Source organism: Scyliorhinus torazame, chromosome 3 (assembly GCF_047496885.1).
Source record: "Scyliorhinus torazame isolate Kashiwa2021f chromosome 3, sScyTor2.1, whole genome shotgun sequence".
Taxonomy (NCBI): domain Eukaryota; kingdom Metazoa; phylum Chordata; class Chondrichthyes; order Carcharhiniformes; family Scyliorhinidae; genus Scyliorhinus; species Scyliorhinus torazame.
The window spans coordinates 314275319-314292807 of record NC_092709.1 but is presented as its reverse complement, the minus strand read 5'-3'; the positions used below and the strand labels follow the sequence as shown (position 1 = coordinate 314292807).

The 17489-nt window shown below is 43.5% G+C and overlaps 1 protein-coding gene across 3 annotated transcripts in view; it reads left to right on the top strand.

Moving 5' to 3' along the window:
- Positions 1 to 17489, top strand: part of st3gal5 (ST3 beta-galactoside alpha-2,3-sialyltransferase 5) — a 102583-nt gene that overhangs the window by 46933 nt on the left and 38161 nt on the right. The window contains exon 4 of one of the 3 annotated variants that reach the window (XM_072497565.1): positions 12168 to 12511. In XM_072497565.1, coding sequence (XP_072353666.1) covers positions 12168 to 12511 — 344 coding nt within the window. Of the gene's footprint in view, positions 1 to 12167; positions 12512 to 16073; positions 17416 to 17489 lie in introns of those variants that run through there. The other 2 variants (XM_072497567.1, XM_072497566.1) reach the window with 2 other exon arrangements.

Below are 17489 nucleotides of genomic sequence, written 5' to 3'. Positions count from 1 at the left end.
TACTGTGGCTACCAGGGCAGATCAAAGGCTAGGAATCCTATGGCGTGTAACACCTCATGAACCCCCAAGCCTTTCAACCATCTACAGAGCTCAAGTCAGGAGTGTAATGGAATACTCTCCACTTGCCTGGATGAATGTAGCTCCAACAACACTAAATAAGCTCGACACCGTCCAGGGCAAAGCAGTCAGCTTGATTACTCCTCCTTCCACAAACGTTTAAACCGTCCACCAATGACGGAACAGTGGCAGCCATGTGTACCATCTCAAGATGCACAGCAGTAACTCACCAAGGTTCCTTAGGCACCTTCCAAACCCATGATCACTACCATCTAGAAGGACAAGATAGGGAGGTGCTACACCTTATTCTAACTTGCAGTAGCATGTTAAACGTTTTCCTACTGTTGCTGTCAGACTGGAAAATGCTACATGCAAGGTGTATAATGATAGAAGTGGGTATATCCTCCACTCCAGTTTGTTAAAATGTGACTAATTTACATGTATTTCTGAATCCAAGTCATTGATAATTGGGAACAGTATTGGCCCCAGCATTACGCTCTGGCTGGGTATGCAGCATTCATGCAGCCACCTGTTCCAAAATATTGCCTCTAACAAATATCTATTCTGCACCTTTCAGTCATTGCCTTGTCTGTTGCCAAGATTTTATTTTAATCCCCACCGTTTTGAGCTTAACTGCTATATTGTGCAGAACCTTTGTCAAATATCTTTCTGACAGCTGGATTACAAAATCAACAAAGCCAAAAGCATTGGACCAGCGGGATCTGCCCTTTTTGATAATGCGATGGCTTCAGTTTAGCAGATAATGTTGGCTTCAATCATAAATTTAAACATTGTTGTTTTTAAAACTAGTTCTTCTTGGGCAGTCCCTCAGGGTCGAGGTTGACTTACTTCCATTACGGGGAAGTGGGACTTGCGGTGGCTGAATAGTCCAATCCTGGACTCCGCAGACTCTGCCACTGGTTTGGCAGCTGGTGTTTGATGAGGTAGGTGGGTGGGACGCTCTGTATTCTGTGCTCTCCTTCCACTGTTTACCCTTGGCATCCGCATAAGACATAGGAGCAGAATTAGGCCACTCGGCACATCGAGTCTACTCTGTCATTCAATCATGGCTAATACAATCATGGCTCATACTTTTTTCATCCCCATTCTCCTGCCTTCTCCCCATAACCCCCACATGCTCCATCCTATGAAGCTCAAGGTGATTGGCGCCTTTGTGAATGCTTTTTCTCCAGTCTGGGTGTTCTCAGGCAAGTGATTCCCATGTGGCGATTAAGATGTTGCATTTATTTAGGGAGGCTTTCAGAGTGTCCTTGTAGCGTTTCCCCTGCCCTACTAGTGATCACTTGTCACCGTGTAGCTCGGAGTAGAGCACTTGTTTTGGGAATCTTGTGTCGAGCAGGCGGGCAATATGACCCGCCCATCGCAGCTGGTTCAGCCTGACCAATGCCTCTATGTTGGGGATATTGGCCTGGGAAAGGATGCTCATGTTGGTACGCCCATTCTGACAGTGGATTTGCAGGATTTTGCAGAGGCAACGTTGGTCAGGTTGGTGATATCTCTCCAGGGATTTGAGGTGCATGCTGTACATTGTCCATGTTTCTGATACATATAGGAGGGCGGGAATCACGACTGCTCTATAGACAAGTGTTTTTCAAAACTTTTTTTTCCTGGGATCCGCTTCTACTAACTGGCCGACCTTCTTGACCCACCATTATTGCCAACCTTTAATGCGACAAGTGAACCTGTTTGGGGATCTTGGCCTGGGAGAGGATGCTCACGCTGGTACACAAAACAAGAGTTCATCAAATTCATACTGAATCACTATGGTATCATCGTAAGCATCCCACTCGGGATCAAATTTGACATTCTGTTTCAGAATGACCCCTTCACAACAAGTCATGTCAACCATCGACAGATGAGAGCAATAGACAGTTTATTTAGTTGGCAAACACTATTTACAGAAAGTATAAAGGAACATTACAATACCAGCCAGTGACTCCCAACTGTTCTAGACTGGACCTGTTCTGCAGGTTTTAAAAGCCCCCAGCCTGCTGGAATCATGCATGTTTTGCCCTGATATGCTGGGCATCATGTGACATCCAAGGTTTGGTGAGGTCTGGGTCAGGGAATTCATTGAATTGGATATTCTGCGTGTTTTGAACAATCTGATGACAAGTTTGAGCATTAAAAACATTCCATGACTTAAAAGCACATGAAGCATCAAGCATGACCACACCGATATTTCCACTCCGCCATCAACTTATTTCATTTGGGGGCAGCACTGTGGCACAGTGGTTAGCACTGCAGTCTCACGGCGCTGAGGTCCCAGGTTCGATCCCAGCTCTGGGTCATTGTCCGTGTTGAGTTTGCACATTCTCCCTGTGTTTACATGGGTTTTGCCTCCACAACCCAAAGATGTGCAAGGTAGGTGGATTGGAATGCTAAATTGTCCTTCATTGGAAAAATTAATTGGGTACTCTAAATTTAAAAAAAAAAGAAAAAAAAACTTATTTCATTTGGCGTGAGCATGATCCTTGAATGGCTTATTGGGGCCTGTGCTCAAAAGTTGAACTATGTGTCTATGTCTACTTAATTACATTAAGGACCAATGGCAATTACTTAGCAATTTCACTGATAAGCAGGTGATAGGTTTTGATACACCTTAAAAGGGGTCTAATTAAGTTTTTGTTAATTTGCCCCCTTTTTGTTAATTGTTCTATTCAAAATAATAAGTGGTGTTATGATGACTATGGGAGATAAATAAACCTGCCTTGAGGTACAGGCTTGGCATCAGTCATTCTTCTCTCATTATATGACTATTGAATTTACCACTACAGGCTTCACTCTCTCCAATCCCCCATACTCTTTATCAATGTCACAAATAGGCTTACATTAACACTGCAATGAAGTTACTGTGAAAATCCCCTAGTCGCCACTCTACGGTGCCTGTTCGGGTACACTGAGGGAGAATTCAGAATGTCCAATTCACCTAACAAGCACATCTGTCAGGACTTGTGGGAGGGCACCCGGAGGAAATCCACGCAAACACGGGAAGAATGCACAGACTCTGCACAGACAATGACCCAAACCGGGGATCGAACCCAGGTCCCTGGAGCTGTGAAGCAACAGTGCTAACCACTGTGCTGCCATACCTTTCTGCAGGTATAACTAATTTAGGACTCATTTCTTCGCAGGCATCTCTTGATCTCATCTAGGTGGATATGCCTGGTGGTACTGCAGAGGATCATAAAATAACAACACTATCACTACCTTTTGACTTTGCGAAGTAAACCTCAAGGTCACAAAAGGAAGAAATTTAAGTGAAACATCGCACATCTATGAGCCTTCCATAAGCCACCAGGATGCCCTTTCCACACAACCCACAACCGTACCGAATCCTTGTCCATGTTAACGGTTGGATGGATATGTGCAGAGACTGCTGCAGGAAAGTTGATTTTTTTTATGTTTGAAAATTGCCATAGCCTTTAATTTAGTTCTGTCAGCCATGTAGGCTAGTACCACTGAGTTATCTTGTGCTGTGGTTATCACCAGAACTGTTTTTGAACATTCACAGTTGGGCCGCTCGGAGTATCAAGGTTCAAGCGTGATTTATCCATGTTGCCATGTGACGTAATAGGTGCTTGCGTTTTGTTTTCCTCTGTTGATGAATTGCTGTCCGTTTTAGTATCGAGGCCTTTTGGTAGTCTGAGCAACTTTAGTATTATGTTGCAACACTGGACATTTTTTCCCCATAAAGCAGCTACACAACTAGCTGTTCTCAAGTCTTTGCTGGACTCCGAGGTTTGATTTGTCCCACTTAAGTGATGTATGCACATTTCATTTCTGGTGGTGATGTAACCATGCTGACAATTTTCGAGAACCCATTCTAATACATGCTTCTCGATCAGGCTAGTCCTTGTTCTCATGGCACATTTGGTCTTGGCATCTTCTTCAGAGCAGATTTCTTCTATTCTAGTGCCAGATTTTCACCAACACCTAATGCCTTCACTGCAGCACAGTTATTTAACAAATTAGCAAATAATGGCACTAGCTGGAAACCGGATTTGTACTAATTTCTTTTTGCCGGAGGAGCCACTTCTGTTCGACATGTGATGTCTACTCTATGTGGCCATGTCTTAAACTCATGCACTTCAATGTGACCCATATTGCTTGCTCGGTCCCGTCTGCCGACTTAAAGTGCATTCTGAGGTGAAAAATTGAGGATGACTCCTAATGCGAGTATAGCATGTCTTAGTAAAAAGAGGATCAGCTAATACACCTGGGGCGAAATTCTCCGTAATCGGCGCGATGTCCGCCGACCGGCGCCAAAAACGGCGCAAATCAGTCCGGCATCGCGCCGCCCCAAAGATGCGGAATCCTCCACATCTTGACCAGCCGAGCCCTAACCTTGAGGGGCTAGGCCCGCGCCGGTCTGATTCCCGCCCCGCCAGATGGCGGGAAAGGCTTTTGGTGCCCCGCCAGCTGGCACGGAAATGACATTGCCGGGCAGCGCATGCGCGGGAGCGTCAGCGGCCGCTCATGGCATTCCCGCGCATGTGCAGTGGAGGGAGTCTCTTCCGCCTCCGCCATGGTGGAGACCGTGGCGAAGGCGGAAGGAAAAGAGTGCCCCCACGGCACAGGCCCGCCCGTGGATCGGTGGGCTCCGATCGCGGGCCAGGCCACCGTGGGGGCACTCCCCGGGGTCAGATTCCCCCCCCCCCCCCCCCCCCCCACAGGACCTCGGAGCCTGCCCGCGCCGCCTTGTCCTGCCGGTAAGAGAGGTGGTTTAATCCACGGCGGTGGGACAGGCATTCTAGCAGCGGGATTTCGGCCCATCCGGGCCGGAGAATCGCCGGGGGGGGGGGGTGCGCCAACTGGCACGGCGCGATTCCCGCCCCCGCCGAATATCCAGTGCCAGAGGATTCGGCAACCGGCGGGGGCGGGTTTCACGCCAGCCCCCGGCGATTCTCCGACCCGGTGGGGGGGTCAGAGAATCTCGCCCCTGAAATCTAAACATGATTCTGGTGCTGAAAAGATGGTAGTTGACTTGTACACCAGAATATTTGGTATGTCAGTTGTGGCTCAGTTAGTTGCACCTATGACTGATTTAAAAAGTTGTGTTCAAATCCCATTCCAAACACTTGGAAAATCTAGGTTGATACCATAGTGAAGCTGAGTGCTGCACTGTCCGAGGTGCTGTAAAATATTCTATGGCACCAGTTTGTTGTATTTGGTGTCCTTCCAAAAGTTATCCCTCGATCAGTAGCATGAAAACCGATTATCTGTCATTATTGCAAAAGTGTTTGTGAAATCGTGCTGCTCCCAAATTGGCTGTCTGGTTATCTACATTAGAAATGATACTACACTTCAAAAAGTACTTCATTATCTGTACAAAACTTTGGAATCCCTGAAGTCATGGAAGGCCCCATGTAAATGTAAGTTATTTTCATGGAGACGGAGACAATCTTTGTGTTAGCAAACTTACTATGTTGGAAGTACAGCTCCGAGTTAAAAGGGATGTCACAGCTGCAAAATTGGCTGAAATCCGATATAGCAACTAGATGGAATTGGTGCCAGAAGTTCAGAATTTGGATTGTGTAGTGATGGGAATGCTAATGATGCCTTAGGTATTTGCACTGGAAGAAATTGGGCTATCCAGGACAGAATGCCTGGTAAATGGTCTGATGAGACAACGGCACTCAGGAGTTCAGAGCGGTGCTGGAAAGTTACGGGCGAGATTTTGCCGTCTGGGAGCTGATCTCCTAATCTTTTAAGATGTGGCTAATGGATAGCATGTATATAGGAAAGGGGGACAGGATAGATCTTGAGGCGCAATGGTTGGGATCAAGTGTTGTCTGTTCAATGAGTTGGACAACAAATGAAAGGCACTGGTTAAGAATGGTACATTACCAGAACTATTGAAATATCGAGGAGGGGATGCAGTGAAAATTGTGCACTAACACATTTATGACTTTGTATATGACCAGGGATGCTTGATTTTGCACTAGAGTAGAAGCCTGATTGAAGAGATTCAAAAATGAAGTTTTGGGAAAGAGCTCCAAAAATCCAAAGACAATGGGGATCCAAAGAGACATTGAGGTCTATTTACATCATTAAAATGTCCTGGACAGCTATAGATAGTATTCAAAAAGGCAAATGGAATGTTTGGCTTTATTAATATCTAGACTAAAATCCAATGGAATATAAATTATTCTACAACAATACAAAGTACCCGGTGAGACCAAAAACTTGTTATTTTCTGGGCACTGTTGTCTTGTGGCAGGGTGCATCCTAGATTTACTGGAGTGACACCTGGACTAATAGCAGTGATGATGGAAACTTGAGTAGTCCTTAGAATTTAGAAAGTTATGGGATGGTTTTGATCAAAGCTTTTCAGATGTTAAAGGAAACTGAATAGAAGGAATGTACTTCTGCTAGTTTGGGAATCTAGGACCAGGGAACTGAGCCTAACTATTCGAGCAGTTTTTTTGGGAGTGACATTAGGAAGCGCTTTCCAATCTGAGGGTAGTAGAAATTTGTAGCTCTTCTGAAAATAATAGCCGGTTGTTAATTTTAAATCTGAATGACATTTTTGTTAACCAAAGATACTAAAGGAGTTGTAGATATATGGAGTTGAGTCACAGATCAACTACGATCACATTTGAACGGTAGGACTGGCCCCAGGGGCTAGATAGCCGACTCCTGTGCCTCTGGTTGAGCATGGATTTCTGAGGTCGCAACACATTCAGTAAATGTGGGAGAAAAGAGGCTTCAAATGGACCAATGGTTTGCATGGTCAGCAAGGTTGAGTGTGGATTTTGAGAGGAGGATGATGATTTATAATGCTGTTAAAGGTGGGGAGAAATATCCGAGGCATCATTGACAATGACAACCATCAGTTAAACCAGGAAAGAAAATTGGGTCAGTAGAACAGTGGCAATAATGTGGAAAAGAATTGGGTTTCATGAACAAGATGAACTCTTGAGCGTAGTTGAGGAAGGAACCAGATTTAGAGTTAGGCCAGTTATGAGGCAGGTTTTAAAAAGTTTTATGGCTGAATGGATGACCTCATTTTTAATTTTGTCCACAAGCTTGAACTTGAAGGTGGGTGCAGGTGATGGAGTAAAGTAGTTTGATCTTGTCTTTGCTTTTCATTATGATCCTAAAGTAATGAGTTTGTCAGGTAGGGAGGCCCAGTAACACTTGACCTTTGTATAACTATATCTGGCGACTGATGGCTAAACCAGCTGTGCACAGAGTAGGTTATCATTTGGGCATATGAGCCAAGCGTTGTCTTCATGACTGCATTTAACTACACACCCATGATTTTGTGGCAGCTGCAGGACTATGGGTCCTGCATCCTGTAGTATTCTGTAACAGAGTAGGTGTATGATGTCCGTTATCTGAATTGGGTTTGGCCACTGTTGATTAGTTGAGACCACTTTTAAAAATGTATAAATATATCAACATAGAAACTAGGAGAAGGAGTAGGCCACTCGGCCCTTTGAGTGGACTCTGCCATTCGCTCTAATTGTAGCTGATCCTCAATCTCAATGCCATGTTCCTGCTTTCTCCCCGTAACATTTGATGCCATTGAAATCTAAAAAAATTATCTCTTTCTTGAATATATTTGGTGACTTGACCTTCACATCCTTCTGTGGTAGAGAATTCCACAGGTTCAGTATCCTTTGTGAAGAAATATTTCCCTTTCACTATCCTAAAACATCTACCCTTTATCCTAAGACTGTGATCCTAGGTTCTAGCTTCCCCAAGGGATTTCCAGTCAATATGAAGAAAATTAAAGTGTCGTACTACAACAACCCTATTATTTCTACATCTATTCAGAATCTGCTTGCATATCTGTTCCTCAACTTCCTGTGGGTTGTTGGGAGGCCTGTAGTACACCTCCATCATAGTGACTGCCCCCTTCCTGTTTCTGAGCTGGAGTGAACCTCCTCTGCACTCCCTCTGTGACATGTACATCCTTTCTCGGGTAGGGAGACCAAAATTGCATGCAATACTCCAGGTGTGATGCCACCAAGGCCCTGTATAACTGCAGTAAGACATCTCTACTTCTGTACTCAAATCCTCTTGCAATGAAGGCCAACATATCATTTGCCTTCCTAATTGCTTGCTTCATCTGCCTCTCCACTTGGGGGAAAAAGGACACCCAGATCCCTTTATGCATCCCATTGTGGTCTCACCCCCAAAACCCAAAGATGTGCAGGTTCGATGGATTGGTCATGTTAAATTGCCCCAGTGTATAACATTTATCTGCGTTGTATTGCATCTGCCATGTGTTTGTCCATCACTCAACTTGTCTAAATCACCTTGAAGCCTCCTTGCATCCTCAGTTCACAATTCTGCCCAGTTTTGTTGTCAGCAAACTTGGGAATGTTGCATTTGCTTCCCTCATCCAGGTCATGTATATCGTGAACAGCTGGGACCCAAACACTGATCCCTGCATCGGGCACTTCTTCCATCGGGCAGGAGATACAGAAGTCTGAGAACACGCACGAACAGACTCAAAAAGAGCTTCTTCCCCGCTGTTACCAGACCCCTAAATGACCCTCTTTTGGACTGACCTCATTTACACCACACCCTGTATGCTTCATCCGATGCCGGTGCTTATGTAGTTACATTGTGTACCTTGTGTTGCCCTGTTATGTATTTTCTTTTATCCCCTTTGCTTCCCATGTACTTAATGATCTGTTGTGCTGCTCGCAGAAAAATACTTTTCACTGTACCTCGGTACACGTGACAGTAAACAAATCCAATCCAATCCTGCAGTACTCCGCAAATCACTGCCTGCAACTTGGAAAAAGACCCGTTTTTCCCTACTGTTTCCTGTCTGTAAACCAATTCTTGATCATGCCAATACATTACCCTCTATCCCATGTGTTTTAAATTTTGCCCACTAACCTCTAATGAGGGATCTTGTCAAAAGCCAAGTCCAAATACACCACATCCACTTGTTCTCCCTTATTGATTCTGCAAGTTACATTCTCAAAAAACTCCACTAGATTTGTCGAGCATGATTTGCTTTTCAAAAACATTGGGCTTTGCCCAATCCTGTTAATGCATTCCAAATGGTCTGTGTCAGAATAGACTCTAGCATCTTCCCCACTACTGATGTCAGGCTAACAGGTCTGTAATTCTCCCTTTTTTTTTCTCTCCCTCCCTATTTTAAATAGGGGGGTTACATTTACCCCCCTCCAATCTGTAGGAACTGCAGAGTCTTTGGAATTTTGGGAAATGACCACCAATGCATCACGTGACTTGGGGAAACTTGAAGATGGTAGTGTTCCCATGTGTCTACTGCCTTTGTCCTAGATGATTGAGTTTGAAAATTTGGGAAGTATTGTTTAAGAAGTCTTGACATTACGGGAGTACATCTTGCAGATGGTGCACACTGATGCCACTGCACTGGTGGTGGAGGGAATGAACATTTAAAGTGGTGGATTGGGTATCGGTCAAGAAGGCTGATTTGTCCCGGATGGTGTTAGCTTCTCGAGTGTTGTTGTAGCTGCACTCATTCAGACAATTGGAGGATATTCCATCACGCTCCTGACTACTGCCTTTTGATGGTGGACATGCTTTGATGAGTTAGGTGAAGAGTTACTTACTGCAGAATTCCCAATATTTCACCTTTTCCTGTAGCTGTAGTGTTTATATGGCTGATCTAGTTAGAGTTCTGGTCAATTTTGGTGCCCAGGATATCGATGGTAAGAGATTCAGTGGTGGTAATGCTTTTGGAGATGGTCATTCCCTGGCACTTTTGTAGCATGAATGTTGATTGCCATTTCTCAACTTTAGCCTGAATATTGCCAGGTCTTGCTGCATATGGGCATGGATTGTTTCAGAATTTGAGATGATGCAAATTGGTACTGAACATTGTACAATCACTAATGAACATTTATTATGGAACTGTAACTCTCAACCTTTAGACTGTTGAGGTGGGTGTACTACTCAGGGAGTCATAGCTATCCTTACCTCCGATCTTATGATAGAAGAACTGTTAGTGGGATAGAATCTCAAAGAAATCACTCAACGCTTAGGACTGGTCCTATCATCAAACGGTTTATTTCGCCGGGGGAGATGGCGTCTGTTAAAGAACCAGACCGTGTCTCCACCGACAAAGGAAAACATCCATTCTTATACATTTTTCTAAACAGCAACACAGCCCATTTTGGCTGTACCTTGTCCAATACTATGGATAATAGATTGCATCCAATAGTTATATATCAAATGAAATTTGACATTAACATAAAGTGGGTTGGTACCTTATCAGCCCCTAACTTCATGAAAAGGTCACTCGCACTAACTGTAAAAGTTATCTTTCTGTCTGCATCTGGAGACCTTGGGCTGGCGAGGATATATAATGCTCCTTGTTTTGTGGAGCTGTTATCACTCGCCAGTGAATTACTCCCATGTCTGTTTCCCATTCAGTGCCTTAATATCAATCATCCCCGTCTCCCTGACTATCTCTGCTATCTGTAATTAAATGATGTTTTCAATACCAGTTTGCAACTTAACCCAGCTAATGGTTGTTCAGGAATGTGGCTAATTCAGCTAAAAGCCATTTTGTGTCTTTAGTATTATCAACTCAGCTAACAGCCATTTTGAGTAGCTTTTAATTGTGTGTCTGTCCTTTCTGATATTTGTAATTATTCGGTTATAAAATCACATGCATTGTTTATACACTATCTCTTCCTACAATTGTCTCTTATACAGGCATCAAAGCCATGGTACCTTTTATCTAAAATCTTCTTTCTAAATCTGACTTCATCAAGAACCATCATTGATGAAACAGGTGAATATGGTTGAGCCTAGGACACTGCTTGGAGGAACTCCTGCAACAGTGTCCTGGGCTGAAATGATTGATGAAACCTAAACTGAGCATTGGTTAGCCGTTTATTGATGAGCAAGTACTGATAAATAGCACTGACAATGACACTTTCCATCTTTGCTGCTGATTGAGAGAAGATTGGTGGGGTGATAATTGGCCAGGTTGGATCTGTCCTGCTCGATGTATCTAGACAATTTTCCATAATGCTGGGTAGCTGCCAGTGTTGTAATTGTACTGGAACAGCTTGACTAGGGGATAGTTTATACACTATCTCTGGTTCTGGTGCACAAGTCTTATGTTCCCTTGAGGAAGAAAAACCCTGTGTTAAATGGTCCAACCATGACTGACGACAAGTTGAAGTTACTATTAGATTAAAGAAAGCTTATAATTTGCCAAGAAAAGGGTAGTAAACGTGAGGATTGGGAAAATGGTAGAATTCAGAGGATAACTAAGAAGTTGATGAAGAAAGACTAAAGAAATTGAGTAAATTAGCAAGAGACATAAAAACGGATTGTAAAAGCTTCTGGAAAGGGATCAGCGGTTATGGGGAGAAGGCAGGAGAATGGGGATGAGAAAAATATCAGCCATGATTGAATGGCGGAGCTGACTCGATGGGCTGAGTGGCCTAATTCTGCTCTATGTCTTATGGAAGAGAAGAGAATCGATGGAGGCAGTATCAGAAGAAATTATAATGGAAAGAATACTTTGCATCTGTCTTCACAGTGGAAGGCCCACAACTTTCTGAAAATAGTGCAGAACTAAACATCAGGAACTTGGGGAAATCTGTATTCCTAAGAAATTATACTGAAGGTATCAATTGAACTACGGTTAACAAATCCACCGCACCGCAGGGGCAGCACGGTAGCCTTGTGGATAGCACAATTGCTTCACAGCTCCAGGGTCCCAGGTTTGATTCTGGCTTGGGTCACTGTCTGTGCGGAGTCTGCACATCCTCCCAGTGTCTGCGTGGGTTTCCTCCGGGTGCTCCGGTGTCCTCCCACAGTCCAAAGATGTGCGAGTTAGGTGGATTGGCCATGATAAATTGCCCTTAGTGTCCAAAATTGCCCTTAGTGTTGGGTGGGGTTATGGGGATAGGGTGGCGGTGTTGACCTTGGGTAGGGTGCTCTTTCCAAGAGCCGGTGCAGACTCGATGGGCCGAATGGCCTCCTTCTGCACTCTAAATTCTATGATACTTAGTGGCCTAAATCTTTTTGAATAATAGAACAGCCTCAAATTGCCAAATATCCTACTCCTGTTCCTATTTCTGACATACTAACTATATTTGTCTTTATTTTTACAGAATGCCCAGATATATGCGTTGAAAGTTTTGGGGCAAAAATGCCGGAAGTCCTTTGTTCAGCGAGAGATGGCTCTTTTATTTCCTCACAAATATGACATCCAAATGCGTCCTTTCCTGGAAAGAAATTCTATTTTGCGTGACTCTGTATTTCAGTATAACACACCATTTGGTTTTAAAACACACCAGAATAGTTTTAACCAACTCATTGACCTCATGCCCATGATATCATTGCCAGAAGAAATAGAAAGAAAGCTTTGTAAACGTTGTGTTGTTTTGGGGAGTGGTGGAATTCTACGAGGACTCGGTCTTGGACCCTATTTGAACAAATTTGATGTTATCATCAGGTACTGAATATTTGTGTATACCAATCCTATTTACTCAAGAGAGCATTGCTCAAATAACTTGTGATACTATGAAAATATTTATTTTGGGTTTGAATGTCTGTTTGCTTAAATGTAATATCACTATCTTTTTTTCAATGAAATGGAGAAAAAACATTTAATTTGAAGATTTTTGAGAACAAGTGCTGCAAAGATGTTAATGTACAATCATGTGATCTTTAAAATTTAATTCAGATTTTTAAATGGCTAAATGCTGCAAAGATATGTTACTTTACAATCATGTGATTTTTAAATATAGACTGACATCCTAGGAAGATGATTGTGGTAATAGAAAGTTTCCTACAAGTGAAAGTAAGCATTTGCTGAGAATATAATGTAGCTATCACAGTTTAGGTGATGCTGCCCTTCAGCTTCAAGTACCAGCTACCAAGATGTGTGTTTCCCCATCATAATACAATTCATCCTTTTGAGTCTGTTTCACCGTTCAGATTGTGGATGATTTTCTATCTCATTTGCACTTAGCCACATTATTCCCATATATCCAAAATACTGTTGATTCTGACAAATATATTCAATGAGCATGTGCAGATCACTTGGAATGAATCTTTTGAAGATATTTCTCCATCTAAATGGCCCACAGCTTCTTAAACGGGCAGCACGGTAGCATTGTGGCTAGCACAATTGCTTCACAGCTCCAGGGTCCCAGGTTCGATTCTGGCTTGGGTCACTGTCTGTGCGGAGTCTGCACATCCTCCTCGTGTGTGCGTGGGTTTCCTCCGGGTGCTCCGGTTTCCTCCCACAGTCCAAAGATATGCAGGTTAGGTGGATTGGCCATGATAAAATTGCCCTTGGTGTCCAAAATTGCCCTTAGTGTTGGGTGGAGTTACTGGGTTATGGGGATAGGGTGGAGGTGTTGACCTTGGGTAGGGTGCTCTTTCCAAGAGCCGGTGCAGACTCGATGGGCCGAATGGCCTCCTTCTGCGCTGTAAATTCTATGATAATCTATGATAAACTACCCCCCCCACCCCCAGTTTTAAACTTCGTAATTAGAGGAAGCATACTCCCATTCTATCAAGCCCCTTAAGAACTTTGTTTCAATGAGATTATTTCTAATTCTTCTAAACTCTAAGAAATATAAGAAGCCTTGTCTATGCAATTTCTCCTCGTAGGACAATCCCCTCATCCTTGAAATTCTAGTGAAACCTTGTTGCACTCCATCTAAGATAAATATGTCCATTCTTGGGGGAGGTGACCAAATGTACACAGTGCTGCTGGCGTGGTTTCACCAAGGCCATATTGAATTGCAGGAAGACTTGCTGTATGCATCCATTGATTTTTAATCAAGACCATCATACTATTTCATAACATATAATTTCCTAATTTCTTGCCGTGTCTGCATGTTAACTTTGTGATTCATGTACAAGCACTCCCAGATCCCTCTGAATACCAACATTTCCCAGTCCTTCATCAGTTTAAATATATATATGCTGTTTTCTATTTTTCTTTCCAAACCCCTCACTTCTCTATATTGTATTCCATCTGCCATTCCCTTGGCCATTTACTTAATCTTTTTATATCCCTTGGCAGCCTCTTTGCATCCTCTGTACAGCTTACTTTCCCACCTAACTTTCGGTTAGCAAACATAGATCCATTACATATGGACTTTTACCTAAGTAATTGATGTAGATTTTAAATAGCTAACACCCAAGCACTATGTATGTACCCCATCAGTTACCCCCACCAACCTGACATTAACCCATTTATTCCTATTTTGTTTTCAGTCCATTAGTCCCTCCATCACTGTCACACAGCAGTAGTGTGTACCATCTACAAGATGCATTGGAGGAAATCACCATGGTTCCTTTGGCAGCACCTTCCAAACATATGACCACTACCATCTAGAAGGACAAGGGCAGCAGATACCTGGAAACATCACCTGGAGGCTACCCTCTAAGTCACTCAACTTCCTGACTGTTCCTTCACTGTTGCTGAGTTGAAATCTTGGAATTCCTCCCGAACAGCACTGCAGGTGTACCGATACCTCGGGGGCTGCAGTGGTTAAAAAGGCAGCTCACCACCACCTTCTCAAGGGCAACTCGGGATGGGCAATAAATGCTGGCCTAGCCAGTGACTCCCAGACCCTGTAAATTAATTTATTTTTTAAAAAAGGAAATCTTTCATGCTGATACCACAAATCCCATGTGTAATAACTTCTTGTTTGGCACTTTATCCAATGCTTTTTGAGAGTTCACACTACAAGTAACCTGCTATCATGTCCCAAATAATTTTTTAGAAATTTCCATGCAACTGGCATCAGGCAACCAACCACCGTTTCTTTTCTATTTTTTGTTTGTTTCTTGAAAAGCTAAGCTCCGTTTGTATTTTTAGCAATAATTCTGGAATCCAAGGAATTCCAGAAGTCAAAACCAATATATCCACACTCTCTAGTCACCTTTTTAAAAAGAAAGACACGTGCCGGGTGTCAAGGGCCCTTGGACTTCTTGGCTTTATGTCCCATTCTTCTCTCCAATACTCTTTAAACATAGCAATGTAGAAAATAGGAGCAGGAGTAGGTCATTGACTTTCCACCGTCCTACCTTTTATTGAAGTTCCCCAATCTATCTTGGCCACCTCCAGCCTTGTACCTTTATCATTTCTTCGGTTTAGATTTAGGACATCTTCACTTTCCATCCTAATGAAGAATTCTATCATGTTATGGTTGCTGTTCCCTGAAGGACCCTGCACAACAAAATTATTAATTAACCCCATCTCATTGCATCATACCAAATCTAGGATAATATGTTCTCCAGTTGATTCCTCGACATACAGGTCTAAGGAATTCATCCACAACAGTGTTATTGCTAATTCAGTTTGTCCAATTGAGATGTAGATTATGATGACTGTCGCACCCTTGTTACATTCATCTCTAATTTCCTGTTTAATGCCAACTTCTACCTTACCACAACTTCCACTAAATATTTTCCATACTTGTTGCTTCTTTGTTCCACCCAGACTGATTCTACATCTAGATTTTCTGCACCAATATCCTCTCGCACTATTGCACTGATTTCATCCTTGACTAACAATGCAAATTCACTTCCGGAGGGTGAACGCCTCCACCTCGTGTGCGAGGTTGGGGCTGATACAGCTGAAGGTGGTGTATAGAGCGCACCTTACAAGGGCGAGGATGAGCCGGCTCTTCGAGGGGGTAGAAGATGTATGTGAACGTTGTGGGGGGGCCCCGCAAACCACGTTCATATGTTTTGGTCCTGTCCAAAGCTGAAGGATTACTGTAAGGAGGTGTTTAAGGTAATCTCTAAAGTGGTGCACGTGAAACTGGACCCGGGTCCTTCGCCTCGTTGATTGCCCAAAGGCGGATCCTGGCGTGTCGGGGGAACCTTCTGGAATTCTTGACGCTTGAAAAGGTCAAATTTGAACTGAGGGGAAGGATGGAGGGATTCTACAATTCATGAGCGTTATTCATTATGCACTTTCGAGAATTAGATCACATCGAACATTAGGGGGGTTGGGGGCTGGGAGGATTGGGTGGAAGGGGGGGCTGTATGTGTTAATGGTGACTGGGTGATTCCTGATTCCTCTTTGTCATTTGTTTATGTTAACATGCGGGCTAATGTTTGGGGGTTTGGTGGGAGGATGGGATTGTTATTGATATGGGGATTGACATTACATTTGTTACTGATTATTGTTGGGTGTAAATTTGGGAGAAAATGTGAAAAAGGAGGCGAATAAAAAAAATAGTTTTTTAAAAAAAAATGCAAATTCACCTTTTCCTTTTTGGCTATCCATCCTAAATATAGAATACCCTTGGGTATTCATTCCCAGCCTTGGTCACCCTGCAGCCATGTCTCCATAATCACAACCATATCGTACCCATTTATATCACTTTGCACTGTTAATTAGTACACCTTATTGCAAATGCTCAGTGAATCAAGCACTGTGCATTTAGACTCTTCATTTTAACTTTTTTCAGTGTTTTGTGTTATGGTTCTATTTGCTGCCTAGCCCTTGTTTCCTCTGCCTTCCACTGTTTTTCCTACTTTTCTGTCTTTTCTATCTTTTGTTTCTCTACCTTGTGTCTTCACACTCAATGTTCCAATCCCCCTACCATTGCCCAACTAGCAAATACTCCTGTGAGGGTATTGCTGCTGGAGTGCAATCCGGCCACCAGCCCAGTTTATACAGACCCCACCTTCCCTAGAATTGGTCTCAATGCCTTCCTCCTTCATCATTTTCCAGCCGCGCATTCATTTGGTCTACTCTCCTATTCCTGCTCTTGCTAATGCGTGGCACTGGGAGCAATCCTGCTTATCTTTTGAGATCCTGCTTTGTAATTTATTTCCTAGCTCCCTATATTGTGCTTTCAGGACCTCATCCCATCCAAAGTTGGGAGAGTTAACTAGCGCCTGTGGCTGTGTGTGACTGGCAGCCTCATTTGGACAGGTGGGCATTGCTGACATAGGTGAAATGAGAAGGGAGCCTCCAGTGGAGATGCCCTCTGAAGACTTTAGAAAGTTGAATAAGATGTGGCCCCAGCTGCCATGGGTGGCGAGGGTCTGTGTTGTTTTCTCCTCGTCCTCCTCCTCCTCCTCCCAAACCCGTGCACACCAGCAGCCCAATCTGCCACTTGAGTCAGCATCCATCCTTCAGCCTTTGGCCAGTTTACTGTTTGGAAAATTCCAGTGAGTGTCCTCAACAGCCACTTCAATTGATGTTAATTGCTTCTCACCACTGGTGGAATGGTAACAGACACCCTCCAAAAACAACCTAAATAAAAACAAGGCCGGGATGGGAACATGATGGCAGACCATACACTGGCTGGTAGCAGAAAAATTTCAGTCATCAGTCTCTGGACCCTCTGCCTCCGTTGAATGAAAATCCAGCCTGAGGTATGTATTCTCTCTCCCCTTTCCTTATTCCTGTTATAATTTCTCTGACCCCTTCCGGTGAAGAGTGGAGGCTT